At 45.7% G+C, this 26,806-nt stretch overlaps 1 protein-coding gene across 2 annotated transcripts in view; it reads right to left on the reverse strand.

Annotated features, from left to right (window-relative positions):
• Nucleotides 1-26,806, reverse strand: part of PDCD1 (programmed cell death 1) — a 161,861-nt gene that overhangs the window by 18,243 nt on the left and 116,812 nt on the right. Inside the window, exons 5-6 of one of the 2 annotated variants that reach the window (XM_069617485.1) lie at nucleotides 4,779-4,850; nucleotides 2,023-2,094 (exon numbers count right to left, since the gene is read on the reverse strand). The exons of the other annotated variant lie outside the window; for it this stretch is intronic. Coding sequence (XP_069473586.1) covers nucleotides 2,023-2,094; nucleotides 4,779-4,850 — 144 coding nt within the window. The remainder of the gene's footprint in view (nucleotides 1-2,022; nucleotides 2,095-4,778; nucleotides 4,851-26,806) is intronic. 2 annotated transcript variants of the gene reach the window in all.

Genomic DNA, 26,806 nt, shown 5'->3' on the forward strand with positions numbered 1-26,806 from the left:
CACACACAGATCCTCTGTGTGTGCTCGCATGGCCGGCACTCTGCTCCTCACACACACACACAGATCCTCTGTGTGTGCTCGCATGGCCGGCACTCTGCTCCTCACACACACACATCTTCATGATCCCTCTTTGTGTGCACTGATGCCAGGGACTCTGCTCCACACACACACACACACACAGATCCTCTTTGTGTGCTCTCATGGCCGGCACTCTGCTCCTCACACACATCTTCCTGAGCTCTCCTTGTGTGCCCTAATGCCAGACACTCTGCCTACTCTCACTCACACACACACACCTCGCCTCAGCCCTCTTTGTGTGCCCTAAAGCCAGGCACTCTGCCTCCTCGCACACACACACACACACCTCGCCTCAGCCCTCTGTGTGTGCCCTAATGCCCGGGACTCTGCTGCTCACACACGCACTTCTTCCTGAGCCCTCCTTGTGTGCCCTTATGCCAGGCACTCTACCTCGCCTTGCCCACACAGCTCTCCTCGGCCCTCTGTGTGCACTGATGCCAGGCACTCTACTCCTCACACACATTACTCCTCAGTTTCACTGCATCCAGATATAAAGAGCTTTACCCACCAAGCCATCCCTCTTCCTCCCTCCTTTGTGTAATTGTTACACTCGTGAGCTTTCAGAATTCAGCCGAAGGAAGGCAGTGCCGGGCAATATTCTACACAGCAGGACTAGCGACTTAGAGCGCCTTCCCTGAGGGGACTCATTACAGGACACTAGGCACCTGGAAAGCCAGCCTATCAGTGCCATCATCCGAGAATGGGATTATCAGGGGCCTCCTCCCTGTTCAAAACACCACTACTGTGTTCCACCTGCCTGAGCTGAAAGACCACAGAGAGTGGAGGCCAGAGGAGGGCGATGAGAAACACCTACTGGACAAACCTAGAAACATCCCAGGGCTGTGAACATCTACACGGAGAGGAACCCCAGGAGCCTGTGTCTTCTGAGAAATGCACACTGGAGTCTTGTCCAGCAGGCCTCAAACTACTCATAGGATGAGCCATTGTAGAGTTGGCTCCAAAAATAAGGGCGATATATCCCTAAAGCCCTGATGAGCTGTGCACTATATCCTTGACACTATCATAAAGTGAGCAGGGTACCTTAACCCTGAGAATGTTTTTAGACTTTCAAGAAGGGCTAAGGGTGCCAAACCCTGTGGCTGGGTTTAGACTGCGAAGAAGTTAGGTGGGCACTATGGCAGTGAGGCAGCGTGTAGGCTGCCACGGCGTTGGGTGGGCAATATGGCAGTGAGGCTGCGTGTAGGCTGCCAAGGGGTTAGGTGGGCACTATGGCACCGAGGCTGTGGGTAGGCTGCCAAGGAGCCAGTTTGGCGTCATATCCCTGGGACTAGGTTAAGCGTCTCAACACGTGAGGTGGGGGCTATAACCCTGGGACTGGGGAAGGAAACTGGACAGAGAACCAGAGGGAGATCAGCATCCCCTGCCAGGGAAGAAGGCTATGTGGCACTATAGCTCATCCGTCCCCTACACCTTCTATCCAGGTTACTCCACGGGGAAAACCTCCTTTTATCCTGAAAAATCCACAGGATTTAGGGATGGGCAATTTGGCAGCCAATGAGGTACAAGCAACCAGGGGAGGAAGCAGCAGGACACAGATGCCTAAGTCTCTGGTAGGATGAGGAGTGGAGGTTCTGGAACTAGGTGTTAGGGAGGAGCCATTCCTTGAAGATGGGGGTCTTGAGCTGTTGATTGCATAGTGTATCCATAGCAAGGCCTTGCCTGCAACTCAACCGTGACACTCAGGTGGATGTGTCACATACCTCACTATCACCCTCAAACAAGTCAAAAGCACCCATGGGTCACAATAGCAACACACCTGCATCGCCCCCCTCCCCCGCAATACAATGGTTCATCTCAGTTGCCAACAATAATGCCCCATTCCCAAAGCTTGGAGTTCACCCTCTTTGGAGGGTCCAGCGATTGAGCGCTGTCAGGACCTCAATGGCACTGCTCGTAAGTTGAGAGCTGACTTTGCTGGCTCACCCCCATGGCTCTGGGCGGTCCTGCTTCTTTTCGGAGGCTTCCAGGACCCCCACGGTCCAGCCCGCTCTTTCCCTGATCACAGAGAAAAGAAAAAATGTACATGCGATTTTAAAAAAAATGCATGCATCCAGACATTCGCAATACAGCAGAAAATAAATTGCCTGATTTGGACTGTATCTAACCACTGCCTTTGCCTCACTGTTTAAAAGGTCAAACATTATTTTCCCCTTCACATTCTTTTCCACTTCACATTCTTTTCCCCTTCACATTCTTAGCCCCTGCTCCTTTCTTTCCCTTTCACATTCTTTTCCCCTTCACATTCGTTGCCCCTTTGCCCCTTCACATTCGTTGCCCCTTCACATTCTTTTCCCCTTCACATTTGTAGCCTTGGCTCCTTTCTTTCCCCTTCACATTCGTTGCCCCTTCACATTCGTTGCCCCTTCACATTCTTTTCCCCTTCACATTTGTAGCCCTGGCTCCTTTTTTTCCCCTTCACATTCTTCCCCCTTCACATTCTTAGCCCCTTCACATGTTTAGCCCTGGCTCCTTTTTTCCCCTTCACATTCTTAGCCCCGGCTCCTTTCTTTCCTCGTTCATATGCGTTTCCCCTTCACCTTCAGTGCTATATAAATAAATAAATAAATAAACATTATTTTCCCCTTCACATTCTTAGCCCCGGCTCCTTTCTTTCCCCGTTCATATGCTTTTCCACTTCACTTTCAGTGCTATATATATATAAATAAATAAATAAATAAACATTATTTTCCCCTTCACATTCTTATCCCCGCTCTTTCTTTCCCCTTCACATTCTTTTCTCCTTCCATTCTTAGCCCCTTCACATTCTTTTCCCCGTCACATTTTTAGCCCCAGCTCCTTTCTTTCCCTTTCACATTCTTAGCCCCTTCACATGCTTTTCCTCTTCACATTCTTTTCCCCTTCACATTCTTTTCCCCTTCCATTCTTAGCCCCTTCACATTCTTTTCCCCTTCACATTCCTTTCCCCTTCACATTCTTAGCCCCTGCTCCTTTCTTTCCCTTTCACATTCTTAGCCCCTTCACATTCTTTTCCCCTTCACATTCTAAGCCCCAGCTCCTTTCTTTCCCCTTCACATGCGTTTCCCCTTCACATGCTTTTTTTCCCCTTCAGATTCTTAGCCCCTTCACATTTTTTGCCCTTGCTCCTTATTTCCCCCTTCACATTCTTTTCCCCTTCACATTCTTTTCCCCTTCACATTCTTAGTCCCTTCACATTTTTAGCCCTGGCTCCTTTTTTCCCCTTCACATTCTTTTCCCTTCACATTCTTTTCCCCTTCACATGCTTTTCCCCTTCACATTTTTAGCCCTGGCTCCTTTCTTTCCCATTCACATTCTTTTCCCCTTCCATTCTTAGCCCCTTCACATTCTTTTCCCCTTCACATGCTTTCCCCCTTCACATGCTTTCCCCCTTCACATGCTTTTCCCCTTCACATTATTTTCCCCTTCACATTTTTAGTCCTGGCTCCTTTCTTTCCCCTTCACATTGTTTTCCCCTTCACATTTTTAGCCCCGGCTCCTTTTTCCCCCTTCACATGCTTTCCCCCTTCACATGCTTTCCCCCTTCACATGCTTTTCCCCTTCACATTATTTTCCCCTTCACATTTTTAGTCCTGGCTCCTTTCTTCCCCCTTCACATTCTTAGCCCCTTCACATTTTTAGCCCAGGCTCCTTTTTCCCCCTTGACATTCTTTTCCCCTTCACATGCTTTTCCCCTTCCAATTCTTTTGCCCTTCACATTATTAGCCCCTTGCATTCTTAGCCCCGTATCATTCTTTTCCCCTTCACATTCTTAGCCCCGGATCCTTTCTTTCCCCTTCACATGCGTTTACCCTTCACATGTTTTTTCCCCTTCACATTCTTAGCCCCTTCACATGTTTTGCTACGGCTCCTTTTTCCCCCTTCACATTCTTTTCCCCTTCACATGCTTCTCACCTTCACATGCTTTTCCCCTTCACATTCTTAGCCCCGGCTCCTTTCTTTCCCCTTCACATGCTTTCCCCCTTCACATTCTTAGCCCCTTCACATTCTTAGCCCTGGCTCCTTTCTTTCCCCTTCACATGCTTTTCCCCTTCACATTATTTTCCCCTTCACATTCTTTTCCCCTTCACATTCTTAGCCCCGGCTCCTTTCTTTCCCCTTCACATGCTTTTCCCCTTCACATGCGTTTCCCCTTCACATTTTTAGCCCCTTCACATTCTTAGCCCTGGTTGCTTTCTTTCCCCTTCACATGCTTTTCCCCTTCACATTCTTAGCCCCTTCACATTCTTAGCCCCGGCTCCTTTCTTTCCCCTTCACACGCTTTTCCCCTTCACATGCTTTTCCCCTTCACATTCTTAGCCCCGGCTCCTTTCTTTCCCCTTCACATGCTTTTCCCCTTCACATTCTTTTCCCCTTCACATGCTTTTCTCCTTCACATTCTTAGCCCCAGCTCCTTTCTTTCCCCTTCACATGCGTATCCCCTTCACATGCTTTTTTTCCCCTTCAGATTCTTAGCCCCTTCACATTCTTTTCCCCTTCACATTCTTTTCCCCTTCACATTCTTAGTCCCTTAACATTTTTAGCCCTGGCTCCTTTTTTCCCCTTCACATTCTTTTCCCTTCACATTCTTTTCCCCTTCACATGCTTTTCCCCTTCACATTATTTTCCCCTTCACATTTTTAGCCCTGGCTCCTTTCTTTCCCATTCACATTCTTTTCCCCTTCCATTCTTAGCCCCTTCACATTCTTGGCTCTGGGCGGTCCTGCTTCTTTTCGGAGGCTTCCAGGACCCCCACGGTCCAGCCCGCTCTTTCCCTGATCACAGAGAAAAGAAAAAATGTACATGTGATTTTAAAAAAAATGCATGCATCCAGACATTCGCAATACAGCAGAAAATAAATTGCCTGATTTGGACTGTATCTAACCACTGCCTTTGCCTCACTGTTTAAAAGGTCAAACATTATTTTCCCCTTCACATTCTTTTCCACTTCACATTCTTTTCCCCTTCACATTCTTAGCCCCTGCTCCTTTCTTTCCCTTTCACATTCTTTTCCCCTTCACATTCGTTGCCCCTTTGCCCCTTCACATTCGTTGCCCCTCCACATTCTTTTCCCCTTCACATTTGTAGCCTTGGCTCCTTTCTTTCCCCTTCACATTCGTTGCCCCTTCACATTCGTTGCCCCTTCACATTCTTTTCCCCTTCACATTTGTAGCCCTGGCTCCTTTTTTTCCCCTTCACATTCTTCCCCCTTCACATTCTTAGCCCCTTCACATGTTTAGCCCTGGCTCCTTTTTTCCCCTTCACATTCTTAGCCCCGGCTCCTTTCTTTCCTCGTTCATATGCGTTTCCCCTTCACCTTCAGTGCTATATAAATAAATAAATAAATAAACATTATTTTCCCCTTCACATTCTTAGCCCCGGCTCCTTTCTTTCCCCGTTCATATGCTTTTCCACTTCACTTTCAGTGCTATATATATATAAATAAATAAATAAATAAACATTATTTTCCCCTTCACATTCTTATCCCCGCTCTTTCTTTCCCCTTCACATTCTTTTCTCCTTCCATTCTTAGCCCCTTCACATTCTTTTCCCCGTCACATTTTTAGCCCCAGCTCCTTTCTTTCCCTTTCACATTCTTAGCCCCTTCACATGCTTTTCCTCTTCACATTCTTTTCCCCTTCACATTCTTTTCCCCTTCCATTCTTAGCCCCTTCACATTCTTTTCCCCTTCACATTCCTTTCCCCTTCACATTCTTAGCCCCTGCTCCTTTCTTTCCCTTTCACATTCTTAGCCCCTTCACATTCTTTTCCCCTTCACATTCTAAGCCCCAGCTCCTTTCTTTCCCCTTCACATGCGTTTCCCCTTCACATGCTTTTTTTCCCCTTCAGATTCTTAGCCCCTTCACATTTTTTGCCCTTGCTCCTTATTTCCCCCTTCACATTCTTTTCCCCTTCACATTCTTTTCCCCTTCACATTCTTAGTCCCTTCACATTTTTAGCCCTGGCTCCTTTTTCCCCCTTCACATTCTTTTCCCTTCACATTCTTTTCCCCTTCACATGCTTTTCCCCTTCACATTTTTAGCCTTGGCTCCTTTCTTTCCCATTCACATTCTTTTCCCCTTCCATTCTTAGCCCCTTCACATTCTTTTCCCCTTCACATGCTTTCCCCCTTCACATGCTTTCCCCCTTCACATGCTTTTCCCCTTCACATTATTTTCCCCTTCACATTTTTAGTCCTGGCTCCTTTCTTTCCCCTTCACATTGTTTTCCCCTTCACATTTTTAGCCCCGGCTCCTTTTTCCCCCTTCACATTCTTTTCCCCTTCACATGCTTTTCCCCTTCCAATTCTTTTGCCCTTCACATTATTAGCCCCTTGCATTCTTAGCCCCGTATCATTCTTTTCCCCTTCACATTCTTAGCCCCGGATCCTTTCTTTCCCCTTCACATGCGTTTCCCCTTCACATGTTTTTCCCCCTTCACATTCTTAGCCCCTTCACATTTTTTGCTACGGCTCCTTTTTCCCCCTTCACATTCTTTTCCCCTTCACATGCTTCTCACCTTCACATGCTTTTCCCCTTCACATTCTTAGCCCCGGCTCCTTTCTTTCCCCTTCACATGCTTTTCCCCTTCACATTCTTAGCCCCTTCACATTCTTAGCCCGGGCTCCTTTCTTTCCCCTTCACATGCTTTTCCCCTTCACATTATTTTCCCCTTCACATTCTTTTCCCCTTCACATTCTTAGCTCCGGCTCCTTTCTTTCCCCTTCACATGCTTTTCCCCTTCACATGCGTTTCCCCTTCACATTCTTAGCCCCTTCACATTCTTAGCCCTGGTTGCTTTCTTTCCCCTTCACATGCTTTTCCCCTTCACATTCTTAGCCCCTTCACATTCTTAGCCCCGGCTCCTTTCTTTCCCCTTCACACGCTTTTCCCCTTCACATGCTTTTCCCCTTCACATTCTTAGCCCCGGCTCCTTTCTTTCCCCTTCACATGCTTTTCCCCTTCACATTCTTTTCCCCTTCACATGCTTTTCTCCTTCACATTCTTAGCCCCAGCTCCTTTCTTTCCCCTTCACATGCGTATCCCCTTCACATGCTTTTTTTCCCCTTCAGATTCTTAGCCCCTTCACATTTTTTGCCCTTGCTCCTTATTTCCCCCTTCACATTCTTTTCCCCTTCACATTCTTTTCCCCTTCACATTCTTAGTCCCTTAACATTTTTAGCCCTGGCTCCTTTTTTCCCCTTCACATTCTTTTCCCTTCACATTCTTTTCCCCTTCACATGCTTTTCCCCTTCACATTATTTTCCCCTTCACATTTTTAGCCCTGGCTCCATTCTTAGCCCCTTCACATTCTTTTCCCCTTCACATGCTTTCCCCCTTCACATGCATTTCCCCTTCACATTATTTTCTCCTTCACATTTTTAGTCCTGGCTCCTTTCTTTGCCTTCACATTGTTTTCCCCTTCACATTTTTAGCCCCGGCTCCTTTTTCCCCCTTCACATTCTTTTCCCCTTCACATTCTTAACCTCAGCTCCTTTCTTCCCCTTCACATGCTTTTCCCCTTCACATTTTTAGCCCAGGCTCCTTTTTCCCCCTTCACATTCTTTTCCCCTTCACATGCTTTTCCCCTTCCAATTCTTTTTCCCTTCACATTATTAGCCCCTTGCATTCTTAGCCCCGTATCATTCTTTTCCCCTTCCCATTCTTAGCCCCGGATCCTTTCTTTCCCCTTCACATGCGTTTCCCCTTCACATGTTTTTCCCCCTTCACATTCTTAGCCCCTTCACATTTTGTGCTACGGCTCCTTTTTCCCCCTTCACATTCTTTTCCCCTTCACATGCTTTTCCCCCTTCACATGCTTTTCCCCTTCACATTCTTAGCCCCTTCACATTCTTAGCCCTGGCTCCTTTCTTTCCCCTTCACATGCTTTTCCCCTTCACATTATTTTCCCCTTCACATTCTTTTCCCCTTCACATTCTTAGCCCCGGCTCCTTTCTTTCCCCTTCACATGCTTTTCCCCTTCACATGCGTTTCCCCTTCACATTCTTAGCCCCTTCACATTCTTAGCCCCGGCTCCTTTCTTTCCCCTTCACATTCTTTTCCCCTTCACATTCTTAGCCCCTTCACATTTTTAGCCCCAGCTCCTTTCTTTCCCCTTCACATTCTTTTCCCCTTCACATTCTTAGCCCCTTCACATTTTTTGTCCCAGATCCTTTTTCACCCCTTCACATGCTTTTGCGCTTCACATGCTTTCCCCCCTTCACATTCTTTTCCCCTTCACATTTTTAGCCCTGCTCCTTTCTTTCCCCTTCACATGCTTTTCCTCTTCAGATGCTTTTCCCCTTCACATTCTTTTCCCCTCCACATTCTTAGCCCCGGCTCCATTCTTTTCCCCTTCACATTCTTAGCCCCTTCACATTCTTTTCCCCTTCACATTCTTAGCCCCTTCACATTCTTTTCCCCTTCACATGCTTTTCCACTTCACATTCTTTTCCCCTTCACATTCTTAGCCCCTCCTTTCTTTCCCCTTCACATTCTTTTCCCCTTCACATTCTTAGTCCCTCCACATTTTTAGCCCCGGCTCCTTTTATCCCCCTTCACTTTCTTTTCCCCTTCACATTCTTAGTCCCTTCACATTTTTTGCCCCAGCTCCTTTTTTCCCCCCTTCACATTCTTTTCCCCTTCACATTCTTTTCCCCTTCACATGCTTTTCCCCTTCATATGCTTTTTCCCTTCACATTCATTTCCCCTTCACATTCTTATCACTGGCTGATTTCTTTCCCCTTCACATTCTTTTCCCCTTCACATTCTTAGCCCCGGCTCCTTTCTTTCCCCTTCACATTCTTTTTCCCTTCACATTCTTAGCCCTGGCTCATTTCATTCCCTTTCACATGCTTTTCCCCTTCCAATTCTTTTGCCCTTCACATTATTAGCCCCTTGCATTCTTAGCCCCGTATCATTCTTTTCCCCTTCACATTCTTAGCCCCGGATCCTTTCTTTCCCCTTCACATGCGTTTCCCCTTCACATGTTTTTCCCCCTTCACATTCTTAGCCCCTTCACATTTTTTGCTACGGCTCCTTTTTCCCCCTTCACATTCTTTTCCCCTTCACATGCTTTTCACCTTCACATGCTTTTCCCCTTCACATTCTTAGCCCCGGCTCCATTCTTTCCCCTTCACATGCTTTTCCCCTTCACATTCTTAGCCCCTTCACATTCTTAGCCCTGGCTCCTTTCTTTCCCCTTCACATGCTTTTCTCCTTCACATTATTTTCCCATTCACATTCTTTTCCCCTTCACATTCTTAGCCCCGGCTCCTTTCTTTCCCCTTCACATGCTTTTCCCCTTCACATGCGTTTCCCCTTCACATTCTTAGCCCCTTCACATTCTTATAGTTTTACAAAGGTAGCGGGCGCCCCTCTCTCGCAAGAACAGACATGATAACCTGTTCAGTGGTTATTAACCACTTGAGAGTTCGCAGCCACTGCTTTTACTCACTGTGCCTTTCACAGATGGGAAATATCCATTTGCATATCAGTCTTTGTCCTGCCCAGGGGCAGTCCAGCACCGAAATACAATGGCAATTCCAATCTGAACGAGAGTGCCACCAGCAACCCCATACACGTGTTTCACCCTTGTTGGGGATCATCAGTGAGGTGAAGCTGATGCCTCTCTAAGCACAGTGAGAGGGAGACCACGTCTGGTTGCCCCCAGGAGACCTAGGGTTACCAATCCCAGGTTCCTTAACAAATAGTTTTACAAAGGTAGCGGGCGCCCCTCTCTCGCAAGAACAGACATGATAACCTGTTCAGTGGTTATTAACCACTTGAGAGTTCGCAGCCACTGCTTTTACTCACTGTGCCTTTCACAGATTGGAATTGCCATTGTATTTCGGTGCTGGACTGCCCCTGGGCAGGACAAAGACTGATATGCAAATGGATATTTCCCATCTGTGAAAGGCACAGTGAGTAAAAGCAGTGGCTGCGAACTCTCAAGTGGTTAATAACCACTGAACAGGTTATCATGTCTGTTCTTGCGAGAGAGGGGCGCCCGCTACCTTTGTAAAACCCTTCACATTCTTAGCCCTGGTTGCTTTCTTTCCCCTTCACATGCTTTTCCCCTTCACATTCTTAGCCCCGGCTCCTTTCTTTCCCTTTCACATGTTTTTCCCCTTCACATTCTTTTCCCCTTCATATGCTTTTCCCCTTCACATGCTTTCCCCCTTCACATTCTTTTCCCCTTCACATTTTTAGCCCTGCTCCTTTCTTTCCCCTTCACATGCTTTTCCTCTTCAGATGCTTTTCCCCTTCACATGCTTTCCCCCTTCACATTCTTAGCCCAGGCTCCTTTCTTTCCCCTTCACATTCTTTTCCCCTTCACATTCGTACCCCCTTCACATTCTTTTCCCCTTCACATTCTTAGCCCCTTCACATTCTTTTCCCCTTCACATGCTTTTCCACTTCACATTCTTTTCCCCTTCACATTCTTAGCCCCTCCTTTCTTTCCCCTTCACATTCTTTTCCCCTTCACATTCTTAGTCCCTCCACATTTTTAGCCCCGGCTCCTTTTATCCCCCTTCACTTTCTTTTCCCCTTCACATTCTTAGTCCCTTCACATTTTTTGCCCCAGCTCCTTTTTTCCCCCTTCACATTCTTTTCCCCTTCACATTCTTTTCCCCTTCACATGCTTTTCCCCTTCACATGCTTTTTCCCTTCACATTCATTTCCCCTTCACATTCTTATCACTGGCTGATTTCTTTCCCCTTCACATTCTTAGCCCCTTCACATTTTTAGCCCAGGCTCCTTTTTCCCCCTTGACATTCTTTTCCCCTTCACATGCTTTTCCCCTTCCAATTCTTTTGCCCTTCACATTATTAGCCCCTTGCATTCTTAGCCCCGTATCATTCTTTTCCCCTTCACATTCTTAGTCCCGGATCCTTTCTTTCCCCTTCACATGCGTTTCCCCTTCACATGTTTTTTCCCCCTTCACATTCTTAGCCCCTTCACATTTTTTGCTACGGCTCCTTTTTCCCCCTTCACATTCTTTTCCCCTTCACATGCTTTTCACCTTCACATGCTTTTCCCCTTCACATTCTTAGCCCCGGCTCCATTCTTTCCCCTTCACATGCTTTTCCCCTTCACATTCTTAGCCCCTTCACATTCTTAGCCCTGGCTCCTTTCTTTCCCCTTCACATGCTTTTCTCCTTCACATTATTTTCCCCTTCACATTCTTTTCCCCTTCACATTCTTAGCCCCGGCTCCTTTCTTTCCCCTTCACATGCTTTTCCCCTTCACATGCGTTTCCCCTTCACATTCTTAGCCCCTTCACATTCTTAGCCCTGGTTGCTTTCTTTCCCCTTCACATGCTTTTCCCCTTCACATTCTTAGCCCCGGCTCCTTTCTTTCCCTTTCACATGTTTTTCCCCTTCACATTCTTTTCCCCTTCATATGCTTTTCCCCTTCACATGCTTTCCCCCTTCACATTCTTTTCCCCTTCACATTTTTAGCCCTGCTCCTTTCTTTCCCCTTCACATGCTTTTCCTCTTCAGATGCTTTTCCCCTTCACATGCTTTCCCCCTTCACATTCTTAGCCCCGGCTCCTTTCTTTCCCCTTCACATTCTTTTCCCCTTCACATTCTTACCCCCTTCACATTCTTTTCCCCTTCATATTCTTAGCCCCGGCTCCTTTATTTCCCCTTCACATTCTTAGCCCCTTCACATTCTTAGCCCCGGCTCCTTTCTTTCCCTTTCACACGCTTTTCCCCTTCACATGCTTTTCCCCTTCACATTCTTTTCCCCTTCATATGCTTTTCCCCTTCACATGCTTTCCCCCTTCACATTCTTTTCCCCTTCACATTTTTAGCCCTGCTCCTTTCTTTCCCCTTCATATGCTTTTCCACTTCACATGCTTTTCCCCTTCACATTCTTTTCCCCTTCACATTCTTAGCCCCTCCCTTCTTTCCCCTTCACATTCTTTTCCCCTTCACATTCTTAGTCCCTCCACATTTTTAGCCCCGGCTCCTTTTATCCCCCTTCACTTTCTTTTCCCCTTCACATTCTTAGTCCCTTCACATTTTTTGCCCCGGCTCCTTTTTTCCCCCTTCACATTCTTTTCCCCTTCACATTCTTTTCCCCTTCACATGCTTTTCCCCTTCACATGCTTTTTCCCTTCACATTCATTTCCCCTTCACATTCTTATCACTGGCTGATTTCTTTCCCCTTCACATTCTTTTCCCCTTCACACTCTTAGCCCTGGCTCATTTCTTTCCCCTTCATATGCTTTCCCCCTTGACATTCTTTTCCCCTTCACATTCTTAGCCCCGGCTCCTTTCTTTCCCCTTCACATTCTTTTCCCCTTCACATTCTTTTCCCCTTCACATTCTTAGCCCCTTCACATTTTTTGTCCCAGATCCTTTTTCACCCTTCACATGCTTTCCCCCTTCACATTCTTTACCCCTTCACATTTTTAGCCCTGCTCCTTTCTTTCCCCTTCACATTCTTTTCCTCTTCAGATGCTTTTCCCCTTCACATGCTTTCCCCCTTCACATTCTTTTCCCCTCCACATTCTTAGCCCCGGCTCCTTTCTTTCCCCTTCACATTCTTTTCCCCTTCACATTCTTAGCCCCTTCACATTCTTTTCCCCTTCATATTCTTAGCCCCGGCTCCTTTATTTCCCCTTCGCATGCTTTTCCACTTCACATGCTTTTCCCCTTCACATTCTTTTCCCCTTCACATTCTTAGCCCCTCCTTTCTTTCCCCTTCACATTCTTTTCCCCTTCACATTCTTAGTTCCCCCACATTTTTAGCCCCAGCTCCTTTTATCCCCCTTCACTTTCTTTTCCCCTTCACATTCTTAGTCCCTTCACATTTTTTGCCCCGGCTCCTTTTTTCCCCCCTTCACATTCTTTTCCCCTTCACATTCTTTTCCCCTTCACATGCTTTTCCCCTTCACATGCTTTTTCCCTTTACATTCATTTCCCCTTCACCTTCTTATCACTGGCTGATTTCTTTCCCCTTCACATACTTTTCCCCTTCACATTCTTAGCCCCGGCTCCTTTCTTTACCCTTCACATTCTTTTTCCCTTCACATTCTTAGCCCCAGCTCCTTTCTTTCCCCTTCACATTCTTTTCCCCTTCACACTCTTAGCCCTGGCTCATTTCTTTCCCTTTCACATGCTTTTCCCCTTCACATTCTTTTCCCCTTCACATTCAAAGCCCCGGCTCCTTTCCTTCCCCTTCACATTCTTTTTTCCTTCACATTCTGAGCCCTGGCTCCTTTCTTTCCCCTTCACATTCTTTCCCCTTCACACTCTTAGCCCTGGCTCATTTCTTTCCCTTTCACATGCTTTTCCCCTTCCATCCTTAGCCCCCTTCACATTCTTTTCCCCTTCACATTCTTAGCCCGGCTCCTTTATTTCCCCTTCACATTCTTTTTTCTTTCACATTCTGAGCCCTGGCTCCTTTCTTTCCCCTTCACATTCTTTCCCCTTCACATTCTTAGCCCCTTCACATTCTTTTCCCCTTCATATGCTTTTCCCCTTCACATGCTTTCCCCCTTGACATTCTTTTCCCCTTCACATTCTTAGCCCCGGCTCCTTTCTTTCCCCTTCACATTCGTTTCCCCTTCACATTCTTAGCCCCTTCACATTTTTAGCCCCAGCTCCTTTCTTTCCCCTTCACATTCTTTTCCCCTTCACATGATTTTCCCCTTCACATTCTTAGCCCCTTCACATTTTTTGTCCCAGATCCTTTTTCCCCCTTCACATGCTTTTCCCCTTCACATGCTTTCCCCCTTCACATTCTTTTCCCCTTCACATTTTTAGCCCCGCTCCTTTCTTTCCCCTTCACATGCTTTTCCTCTTCACATGCTTTTCCCCTTCACATGCTTTCCCCCTTCACATTCTTTTCCCCTCCACATTCTTAGCCCCAGCTCCTTTGTTTCCCCTTCACATTCTTTTCCCCTTCACATTCTTAGCCCCTTCACATTCTTTTCCCCTTCATATTCTTAGTCCCGGCTCCTTTCTTTCCCCTTCACATGCTTTTCTACTTCACATGCTTTTCCCCTTCACATTCTTAGCCCCTCCTTTCTTTCCCCTTCACATTCTTTTGCCCTTCACATTCTTAGTCCCTCCACATTTTTAGCCCCGGCTCCTTTTTTCCCCCTTCACTTTCTTTTCCCCTTCACATTCTTAGTCCCTTCACATTTTTTGCCCCAGCTCCTTTTTTCCCCCCTTCACATTCTTTTCCCCTTCACATTCTTTTCCCCTTCACATGCTTTTCGCCTTCACATGCTTTTTCCCTTCACATTAATTTCCCCTTCACATTCTTATCACTGGCTGATTTCTTTCCCCTTCACATTTTTTTCCCCTTCACATTCTTAGCCCCTGCTCCTTTCTTTCCCCTTCACATTCAAAGCCCCGGCTCCTTTCTTTCCCCTTCACATTCTTTTTTCCTTCACATTCTGAGCCCTGGCTCCTTTCTTTCCCCTTCACATTCTTTTCCCCTTCACACTCTTAGCCCTGGCGTATTTCTTTCCCTTTCACATGCTTTTCCCCTTCCATCCTTAGCCCCTTCACATTCTTTTCCCCTTCACATTCTTAGCCCCTTCACATTTTTTGTCCCAGATCCTTTTTCCCCCTTCACATGCTTTTCCCCTTCCATCCTTAGCCCCTTCACATTCTTAGCCCCGGCTCCTTTCTTTCCCCTTCACATTCTTTTCCCCTTCACATTCTTAGCCCCGGCTCCTTTCTCTCCCTGCGTTCCCTCTTGCATTTCTTCTGGCCCTTGTGCTCATCGCGCATTTTTCTCAAATATTGCCCTTATTTTCTAGAACACATTTCTATAGTAACACATTATAATGATTACAAAGCTTCTCGGTCCAAAGAACCCTGGACGTTCTCCTTCTGTAAAGGCTTAGCAGGTTGGACAACGATGGCCTGGAGGGTTGCCCAGAGCAATGCCAGTGGTCATGATTGTTTTAAAACCTTCCAGCCGTTACCTTTCTGTTTTGCTTATGTTACCCCGAGTAAGACGTGTATGCCCAGACATGTGACCAAACCCTGCTGTTCTCAGCAACACAATCTACACCCCAATGATGACACTCAATGGGGCTAAATATTTCTGGGGTTGCTTGTGGTCTTGTGCAGAAGGGATGTGACCAAGCAGTTCTGGCTGGACTGCCCCTTTTAGGGTGGGACTAAGCCTGATTTGCATATGGTCTTTCCTCTTCCGTAATAATGTCATATCAGGCTGCAAAGCGGCGGTTTGGAGGTTTCTTAGAGCAATGCCAATGGTTAAGATTAATTGAAAGCCTTCCAACAGTCACCTGTCTGTCTTGCAAGAGTCCAAGGACCACTCCAGAGTCAAAGCTACTCATGGAGCAGGGCTCATGTTGAGAGTACATGCAGGTGGACGGAGTCACCCACTTTTTTCAGAGGGTGGGCACAGTTCCCCCCTGGGTATTTTATAGGTTGTCTAGTAAATGAGAATTTTTCAGTCTTGTTTGAATTTATGGCAACCTGGGGATTTGAACTGCAGTCGCCAGGGTCGCGGATCAGGCACTTCACCATTGCACCGTTTGTTTGTTTGTTTGTAGCGCGTGCCAGACCCGAAGGTATCAGGGCGGGGAGATAAGAATGCTTTAGGCTTACAAGTTACAAAGTTTCATAGGCATCAAAATACAAATAAATTCGAATACAGTAAATATTACAGGTGCATTACAAAAATGGAGTCAGTACAGCATTAAGGTAATGCAGGTGAGGAGTCGTCGCAGCGGGAGGCAGGGTCCAGTAATTTGCTACGTCAAGTAACTTGTGCAGTTATGTTATAGATCACTTTCTTTGAGCCATTTGATCATGTTTAATCTGAAGAGTGGGTAAGATTGGTCACTTCTTAAAGTAGGTGGGAGGGAGTTCCACAGATGGGCCGCTTTGACGGGGAAGCTATTTCACCCGGTTGTCGTCATTTTGAAGGGGGGACTGAAAGGCAGTTTGCATAGGCTGTTCTAGATCTAACCTGATGAAAAACGCAATACAACTAAAATTGAAATTACATATTTTGCGACTGCATGTTCCATGACAAACGTTGGTATTGATTCTTGGAGTTTAAAACATGGGTATTGATTTTATGAAAGGCAATTCTGTGCAATTTGTATGGTTATGGAAAGCCAATTAAATGAAATGTGCATATGTCACCTTGATGCAGGTTGGATATGCTAATTTCTGGTGATGTCATACCCCACTGCATATGTTAAAGAGTACCCCCACTATTTTTGTTTAGGACTTAACCCCTGTCATGGAGGGTTATTTCATAAGAAGAGGAAGGCAAAATGAAGACATAGCAGGAAGGAGCATGCTATCTGCACCTTATTTTTACACTCCAGGGGATTGACAATGAATTTGAAGGAGTAAGAGCAAACACTGATTTACGACACGCATTCCTCCGCCTGCAAATGGCTCCTGCTTGAGATTTTCATGCAAGCCTAAAGTGTGTGGATTCCTGTGGAATCTGCCTGCTTCTCGCACCTGCAAAGCGTCATTTGCAGGCGACATTTCCATATAAACGGACAGTAAAAGCAGAGCGAAGGCGGGTTTGCCTGTTTTTACTCTTTGATTTTCACCTTGCAAGCAGGAGACCCAAGGGTGGGTACGTGCCAATGTTGCTGGCCACCTTCCTTTGCTTCGCACTTTTTACAAAATGATCCCATGTGGGCGTCTGCATTCAGCATCGTTTGGTCACAGGTAAGTGGTGTTCATCTCAGCATGCCCCCACCAAGACATTCATAACTCTGCAGTCATCGCTCCAGCCGTCACCTTCAAAACTGATTCTGCAGAATCATTTATTTATCCATTTATATAGCGCGCTAAACCAGAGGCCATCAAGGCGCTATTACATGACCAGTTACTCTTGACAAATGTACATGAAGGACAGGAGAATAGACAAAGTACAGCTGGCCGGTTATGCAAACAGCCGCGTTTTTAGTGATCTCCAGCAGGTCCAGTATGATTGCTCGGCTCGCAAGGCCAGAGGGAGTGAGTTCCATTGTTTGGCTGCAACAGTAGAAACACTTGAGCCGCCTGCTTTTGCTCGTTTGAATTTGGGTTGGGTGAGGTGATGAGCATAGGCTACTGTGGTGGGTCTAGATTACTTTTCTTTTGAAATTTTCATTGACAGGTACGGGGGGAGCTTCATTGGAGAGACATCTATGTGTAATTGACAGGGTTTTGAATAAGATCTGTTCACGAATAAGGAGCCAATGGACTTTTTTCTTGCCGCAGTGATATGCTCACTTCTGGGGATGTTGAGACCTGCTTGCAGTGCATTATTCTGGATCACCTATAACTTCCTGATGTTGTGCTCAGAGGAACCTGCAAGGAGGGCATTACAATAGTCAGGCCTAGATCTAACGATAGCCCGGGCAATTGTGAAGCAGTTGTCAGGAGATAAGAATGGTCTGGCAGCATCTATCAGTTTAGTGGAAACGAAATTAACAAAGATGATGGTGCGCTCAAAATACCAATTTTGAATGGTTATTTATTAATTTGATTTTCGATTTTCATCTCAATGTTCTTCTGTATTACATTCATGCAGAGATATTGGTTGTGACAGTTCAAATTAACATTACAGCAAATGGAATTTCAACATTCAAAGTCCCCTCTCAGGATATGCTCTGTATTCCATTCATACAGAGATATTAGTTATAACCATTCAAGTTGTTATTGCTGGAATATGAATTCAAAGTCCCCTCAACACGTGTTTCTCCATCCAGTTAGGATGGTTCATCAGGAGGGTTTGAAATACACAAATTCTTGTTTACAGCGTTTATTTTCAAAAGCAGTTCCAATTCTAAATTTTGCCTGAAAACAAATGGAACAAGAAGCAAAAACTATAAATGCTCTGTTACCTGAGGGACCTCATAGTTCGATAAATTAGTTTTAATGTTGGCAAAGAATACTTGTTTATATGCATGATTGACTTACTTCTGGTGGGCTGGATTTATTAGTTCTAGATTTCAATTGATTCAAAATGATCCTTAATTATATGCCGTTGGGCTGTTCTCCCATTCCTTGTGTCTAATCTCTGTAAGCAGTGGCCCACTATTTGAGAGAAAAGTAGGGAGGGAGGGAGATATGCAATTTGCCTTTGAATGATAAGCCCTTTGTGGGTTGGGTGGTTCTATTCAAAGGGATGTAATGTTCCCATCCATATCTTACCTTTATAGTGCTTTAGCTTGATCCCGATCTTTCGCTCCAAGGCCACTTGAGAGATCTGATCGATGTGCTAGATTTGGATCTCTCAAAATGGCCGCTATTTATATACGCCATCACGTATTAGCGTGATGACGTCATCGCGTGCCTTGTGTTGCTCACGGCATGAGCGTGATTGGATCACGACTTGCCAGGCGCGAGCTCCATTCTCATTGGCTGTATGGTAATATTAGATTACGGAGGCCCAGAGGTAAGAATCAAAGGTGTGGACAGCTTTGTAGCGCTGTGTATGGCCATGTGTCGCCATGATTCATGTTTAAGGTTGTCTTGACTCCAAATGCTTAAGGTCTGCTTAGAGAGTGAAGAAAGAAAGATAGTAAGACGAAAGGACATAAGTTTAGTAGATCTGATTCTAGCCTGTAGATTAATATGGCCAATTTATAAAAAAGAAAGAAAAGAAAGAAAGGTTAATGGTCTGATTTTGCATTCATTTTTGCATGAATCATTTTGGTAGTTAGTATAAACATGCTGATTGGCATAATCTTCAGTTCTAGACATTAAGGATATGCAAGTTAAATCCACATAGCATATGACATCCCAATGTTTTCCAAATCCTGCTGGAGATATGCGTACTTTATAGATAGTGTCTTAGTTCAGAATCAAAATTTAGACCACTGTGGCAGCAGTCCAAGTTACAGATCCAGAGAGGTTCTCTCTGGCGGAGTCTTCTTTCTCTATTTCCACCCCTTGGTGGTGTTTTTACAAGTTCGAGTCCAAAGTATCTTATGCCTTCCAAACTGTCCTGATTGTGTTCCATTACAACATATTTGCCAATAGGATATCTTATGTCCCGGTTTTTGATTGTTCTTAAGTGTTCCGATATCCTAGTTTTGAGTGCTCGGATTGTGCTGCCAACGTATAATTTTTTACAGATGCATTCAATGACGTAAATTACATATTTCGAATTGCAATTTATGAAATCGTTGATTTCGTGTTCCTTCCCATTTGGTAGGGATATACTCTTTTTTCCATTTTCTGAGAATTTACTAACATTACATGTGCTGCATTTATAGTTGCCCTTGAGTTTTTGTTTTGACCACATTTTTGATCTCCCTGTCTGTATTGGTTCACGTACAAAATGCGAAGGGCAGAGTATCTGTTTTAGGTTTTTGGCTTTTCTGTAGGTGATGCTAGGTTGATCTTCTATATGTTTCTTCAAATCGTTGTCTAATTTCAATAGATGCCAATGTTTTCTTAGAATTCTTTTCAAAGACATATAGGGCCTCATTACACAGATGGCGGTAGGGATTTACCGGTACCAGTAAAATACCGGTACCGGTAAATCCTTACCGCCTTACTACGAGGTCCCTTTGCGGGTTGGGGGATTTAACGCCTGCTTTTTGCAGGCGTTAAAATCCAACCCGCTAAGGGACCTCGGAGCTAATTACGGCACCGCAAAATTGCAGTGCCGTAATTAGCACCTTCCCCATTCCCATAGAGCCCTATGGGGCAGAAATGGGAATGGGTAAGGGCAATGGTGGAAAGGGGATTTACCGCCCCTCCAACCTTGGAATGGGGCAGTAAATCCCCATTCCGCCAAGGCGGTGCCGGTATTTTACCGCCTACCGTGTAATGAGGCCCAATGTCTGAGCTATATGATGTGATGAACCTCGTTATATTTTGTGGTGGTTGTTTTTTTCTTTTTGGTTTGTTTTGTAACAGATCGTTCCTTGAAGTTTCCATTATTTTGGAATAGGCTTTTGCTAATTGAGTTTGTCGTATCCTCTTGCCTTGAATTTATTGGTGGCTATCTCCACATGTTTGATCATTTCGCTCTCCTGAGTACAATTTCTTTTGATTCTGGTGAATTCTCCTAGAGGTATATTGCGGATGATGTGTTGCGGATGATTGCTCTTTGCATGTAGTATACTGTTTCCTGCTGTGGGCTTGGTATAAAGTGTTGCTTGTATTTTATTGTTATGTACATAGAGTTCCAAATCCAAAAAATGTATTCTGTGTTCACTTTCTTCCATAGTCAGATGCAAGTTGTATTCATTACTGTTTAGGTATTGATGGTATTCTTTCAAAGATTTGACATCCCCTTTCCATATGACCAGGATATCGTCTATGTAGCGTCCCCAAAATATTATGTCATTGTTTTCAGTGAATGCTTTGCGAGTCCAGGCGTGTTTCAGTTCGTAATACCACATGTAGAGGTTGGCATAGGAGGGGGGAAACTTGGCCCCCATGGCAGTTCCTTGTCGTTGTTTATACGTGACATTGTCAAATAGAAAGTAGTTATTATTCAATACGAAGTTAAGCATCTCCAAAATCATTTTATTTTGGTCCTAATATGAGATTGATCTGGCTTTAAGGAAGTAGTTTGTTGATTCCATTCCTTTCAAGTGCAGGATGCTCGTGTAAAGTGAGGTGACGTCAAAAGTTACTAGTCTGAAGTCTTCTTCCCAATGTATGTGTTCAAGCTGCTATATAATATGTTTCGGGCTATATTCTGAGATATCTCTATAGTCCAAAGACCCAGACCTTAAAGGTCAACCTGAGCATTTAAGTTGAGAGACGATAAGTAGTAGTGAAAGCAACACTACTATATGTAGAAGTCCTTTTCTTTCCTGATAAAATCCTGCTCAAATGATTTAGCCTAGAGGAAACTGTTCCTCAGAATTCATGTGGCATCCTAGACGTTTACATAACTGTTTTACTTGATTATATGCCACTAGAAATATGTTTTAGCAACCAATCTAGGCTGCATCTATGTTCCTTCCCTCTCTGTCTATGGAATTTTGGCACGGAAAGTGAAACATGGTTATATTTTGTTTTATTCTTTCTCCACACTGTATATATGTGTCACTGTAAACCTTTTTTCGCTACAGCATCACACACGTGTACTATATAAATAGTTTCTGCAACACACCTATGTTGTATATGGTCTTTTGTCACCAGTCTGGCACATATAGGGCCCAAACTAATAGAGGTGCGGTCCAAACTGTAGAAGCAGACATAGACCTTGACCCACACAGTCAGTAGTCCCCTTGTCGAACTCTTAGTAAAGATTCAAACAAGGACAAGGTACGAACACATTTGTGCCCCCACTAATGTAAGGAGGGCTTTTTTTCAAATCTTTACAATGGGAAAGGGGACAACCTTTTTCTTTGTTGGCGTATAATATGTTTCGTGTCTTGTACAAATGATGCGAGACTGGCTGCTAGGGGTTGCAGATGTTGGTCGATATATGCCGATATTGGTTCACTTATTGAACCTATTCCATTTATGATTGGTCTGCTGGGGGGGATTTGATTGTATTTTTTGTGAATTTTTGGGAGACAGTATATTGTAGCAAGTGTTGGTTGTTTGTTCCGTACAAAGTCAAACTCATCATCCGCTAGGAGTCCATTTTCATGCCAATCTGTGTTCATGATGTTCCATTCATTCAGAATGCGGGGCGGTGGGCTCTCTGATATGGTCTCGTAGCAAGTTGTATTTTTGAGGTGTGTTTCCACCATTAGGATATAGTCTGATGTTTTCAAAATAACTATTTTGCCTCCCTTGTCCGCTTCTTTAATCAGTTTAGTGTTTTAGGCGGCATAAGTGGCTATTGTGTTCACCTGCCGTGTGAGTGATAGAGTAGCGTCCAGGTATAATCCCAAAGTTTTCACAGAGGAAGACACAGGTATTCGGGTGCCATCTATATTGAAGGAGGTGTATTTGGTGTCAACCTTCTTAATCGCTGCTAATGGACCTACCATAAGGATCTCTGTCTTTTCGTCATTTAGACAAAGGCAATGGGGAGCCAGCCAGGCCTGAACAATTATGTAAGTGGTGTTTAGCGTTGCAGACTCTTCTTGATAGTTGCTGCAAAGGGGGAGTAGAATTTGGTTATCATGGCATAGTTTGGGTAGGATATGCCGATGGAGTCTAATAAGTCAAAGAGTGGTTTTGTGAATATATTATACAGGGTCGGGGATACACACGACCCTTGAGGTATGCCGCAGGAGATAGGTGCAGGATGGGCATAGGCATTTTCAGAAAAATACCCTATCTTTCCTCCAGGAAAGAGGCAATCCAAGTTGAAGCCTTAATTGAAAAGTTGGCTGCCTCAGTTAAGTGGTGACAAAGGATTTTGTGGTCGACCAGATTGAAGGCCGTCGATAGATCTAAGAGAAGCAAAAGGGCAGGCCTACCCTAGTCCTTAAGCTCATTGAGCTGGTTCTTCACGTCGAGCAGTGCTGAATCCGTACCATGACCTGGGTGTAATCCAGACAGGTGCACGCCCAAAATATGGTTAGTTTTCAAGTAGCGCTGAATTTGCAGGTAGGCTGCTCTGTCCAGGATTTTTAATAAGACCGGGACTTTAGTGTTTGGACGGTCCTGCTAAAAACCGCTGTGTCTGAATAAAGATGACATTTCTGCTGTTACGCATAGGGCCTCATTTTGGATCAGCCTAGAGTGGTAAAGGAGGCACGAAAACCATTTGTCCAAGGTTTATGCATGCTGCATGCATGCTGCATGCATGCTGCATGCATGCTGCATGCATGCTGCATGCATGGTGCATGCATGGTGCATGCATACTTTAGTGCCTCCTTCACCACTACGGGTGATTTTCTTTCATTTCTCAGGTGGATCGGATCAAAAATGCAGTATTCCTCCGCAACATGCACTCCACCTGAGAGAAATAGTGGACCAACTCGGCCAGCAACTAATTTTGCTGCTCCAATATCAAACGGACTCCACAATCGTTCTGCACCTGCACAAAGCTGGCGGCAGGCATTTACGGTTGCATGCATTGTGAGGTCTAAGAATGCACAGAAACTCGGTACTTCCCATAAGTACGTGCTTTGTTTGCTCCTCCTAGTGCAATCAATAAGAAACGCATGGGAGTGCATGCACGGATGTTCCCATGAATCTGGTCCACTCGATGCATGAGCCCCAAAATGTACATGTGTCTAAGGTTGTTATGACATTTTCCCACTGACATGGAAGCAGCAGGGCTGCGGGTTATCAAAACACTGCAATCCTCTGCCCAAACACCTTCGCACTGAAGACCACCTGATCTTCAGAAAACAGCTAAAAACCTAATACCAGCACGAGGAGACCAGCACGCAAACATCAACTAAAAGATACTCACACACGATAATTGTGACCCGCAGCCATATGAAATGACCATGAACACACATGCAACTGTTCAGCAAAGAACCATTGGAGAACAGACTCATCCTGGTCAACCTTAATAGAACAAACCACTGCGACATCCCTCTAGAGATACCTGCTGTATGTCTATTCCCCTCTTCTTCCTGACTAACAGACTCACCTTGAAAACCCTCTACCACCTTACAGTGCCCATACACACAGCACCCCGCACACAGTGACCCCACGCCGATCAGATATCGCATATCAATGGAGATATTGCAAAGCACAGTTCTTTAGCTCTGTTACACATCCCCACCTCAGCGCCAAACCTAGATCTGCAGCACTGTAACCCACGGGCACTGCTATATTATGTAATTATAAATGGTTATTTATAACACACTTAATATCCAGAGGTTTCTAAGCACAGACCAGGGGATCGAACCTGTGTTGCTCCGTGTCATCTTGCTTCCAAGGCGAGCACTTTGCCCCCGAGCTATCCTCCCGAGACTAACATGGGTAACCATATACGTAAGGGTCACTGCCTTGACCCGCAGAATCAGAGCGACGCTTAGAACTCGGGTACTTCCGGCCTGCATCTGTCAACACTGCAGATTTCACATCTGCCTCTCCCTCTGTTTCACTAACAATCCTGACCCTCCCCCTTATATTACAAGGTCACATGGAGAGAGGCCACCAAAATAGCAAGTGGGTGCTGTACAAGACCACGTACATTACTGGGCTTTACATTACTATCCACGAGTACACATTCCATGGCAGCTCAGAAGGCACTGGCCCTCATTACAAGTTTTGTGGTATAGGAAAAGTGGCAGTAACTCTGTGACTGCCACGTTTCCCGCACTGCAAAACTACAAGTTTGCCAGTGGAAGTTCACTGACTTGCCTCCAGCCAAGATCTGGCGGTAAATCAGGACCCCACCAGCAGAAAACTGCTGGTATTTCCTGCTGCCCTCTCCATGGAGTCCTATGGGACTTCATGGAATGGGGATTTACCGCCGTTGGTGGAACCTGGAACATGCCGGTAATACCAGGATATCAGGCACCGGTAACGGTAGTTCATTTTCCCGGTATCCCGCCCGAATTACCGGCGGGATCCAGGGAAACTTATAATGAGGGACCGTCTTCGTTTTTTCATCAAATCCATGCAGGGAAGAAGAAAGTTGCCAGTGATATTGTTTTAGTTTGTTCCTAAAATCTGGCATTTGGTGTACAGTACTGAAATGTTCTGTCGTGCATTGGGTAAATGTGTTTCACAGGCATGCACCAATAGGACCCCAATATACCAGGAGTTGTGGTATAGAAGAATGCTTCCCATTACATTAAATTACAGACATGCAATACGTTCCAGAGTACTATAATGTCATCAATATCCAGTAAGGTCACTAATGACCTCCTGAATCAAAGGGACACTGCCTGATTGCTGCATCTTAACATAAACCTAATTCGTTTGCTCTACTGGTTATGAAGGAGACATCTGGTCTCCTTCTTGCATTAGTGACTGCAAGATGGGCACACAAAGCAGTGTAGCTGGGCAGTTATTAGCAGTGGGTATGCTCTCGATACAGGAGCTCTGAGCAGGGGTGTTGCTAGGTCTGGAAAAGACCTGGGGCTATGCTGATGTCGGAACTGTTGGGACTGGGGGCTAGCTAGTCTTTTGGCTGTAGCTCCTGAGATTCTACCCGGGGCTACAACCAAAAGATCAGGGGCTATAGCCCCTTTAGCCCCCCCCCCTAGCAACGCCCCTGGCTCTGAGTAATCTCAGAGACAAAGGGAGTGACGCCAGAGTCATCTATGATGTCACTATGCTGCAGCGGTAGAAGTGTATCAAAAAAAGTAGTGAAGCTCTGATCACCAGCAGAGGACAGAGTAGGAAGGAAGAGAGCAACGTTGTGCCCAATGAATAGCTCAGGGGCAACACGTTTTTCTTGGAAGCAAGACAATGCAGCGCAACACAGGTTCAAATCGCGGAACTGTGTTTAGAGACCGATATTAAGGGCCTCATTACACGGACAGCGGTAAGGGAATAACGGTACCAGTAAGCGAATACCGGTACCGCTAAATTCCCAATCTAATTACGACCCGGACTTGCCGCTATTAGCGCCACCGGTAAGTACGGTGTCACTAATAGCGGCAAGTCCGTGGGCGCGCGACCCCCAGGTCAGAAATAGCGGCATGGCGCTAATAGCATCCCATCACAAGGTAGGCGGACACGGCAATAGCGGCATGGGAAAGACCCAAAAACCCCTTACCAGCATGGCGCAAATACCGGCATCGCGAACCACCCGTTAAGAGAGTTGAGCAGTGTTTCCACCTGCCACAGGTGGACCCATCCAGCACAGGTGGAGGCGATGGAGACTGTGGCAGCACAAAAGAGCACACCACACCCCTTCCCACACAAAAATGCTTCCAATACTGCCCGCATTACATGGGCCGGAGGACATGATTGCTGTGCAGCAGCACCAACAACAAGCAGCAGAGAGGTGACGCAGGAGGAGGAGGAGGAGGAGGATGAGGAGGACGAGGACGAGGACGAGGAGTAGGGCAAGACAGGCGCAGCAAGCACCACCAAGACACCCAGAAATAACACAGAGCCAGCCACCAATCTCCAGGATCCAAGCCAGTCCATTGAACCAGACACCTGAGCACATACAAACCCTGTACCGTCTGCACTGGGATACCATCACCTTCATAGTGGATAAGATGCATGACGACAGAGTGAGACTCATATAGACATCAGAACTGCAATCCCCCCTCTAGTGCAAGTGTTGACTGCGCTCCACTCCCTGGCCACAGGCTCGCAGCAGCATAATGTGTGGCAGATGCATGGCATGTCACAACCCGTATTCCCATGCACGCCGAACCAGGTACACAATGCCCTCCTGAAGCTTGGACATGAACACATATTCCTGCCACGGACTGCCCAGGACATTGCAACCACCAAAATATGCATCTATTCACTTGCAAACATCCCAAATAGCATCGGTGCCATCAACTGTTCCCATGTGGAATTGGTGGTCCTACATCACAATGAAGTAGTCCATAGAAACAGAAAACATTTACACCCAATCATTTTCCAAATGGCATGTGATGCAAACAAGACAATCACACATTGTAGTGCCAGACATCCCGGATCAACGCATGATTCAATGGTCCTGCAGAACCCAACCATACCAAGCAACATGGAGCGACAAGCTGGCCAACGATCGTGGCAACTTGGTGAGTAGCAGGCCGTGCACAGGGTGGTGTGATTGGGGGGGGGAGAAAACGATACACCAACTGTGAATTGTCTGGCGTGCGTGGGACAAATGGTCATAGAGATGTACTTCAATGTCCATTGGGTGACTTCACAATGTACTTGATAAGACCCCACATGAAATGCGAAGCTGCACAACATTGCATACATTCC

The sequence above is a fragment of the Ambystoma mexicanum genome, chromosome 10 (assembly GCF_040938575.1).
Source record: "Ambystoma mexicanum isolate Mex_15411 chromosome 10, UKY_AmexF1_1, whole genome shotgun sequence".
In the NCBI taxonomy this organism is placed as follows: domain Eukaryota; kingdom Metazoa; phylum Chordata; class Amphibia; order Caudata; family Ambystomatidae; genus Ambystoma; species Ambystoma mexicanum.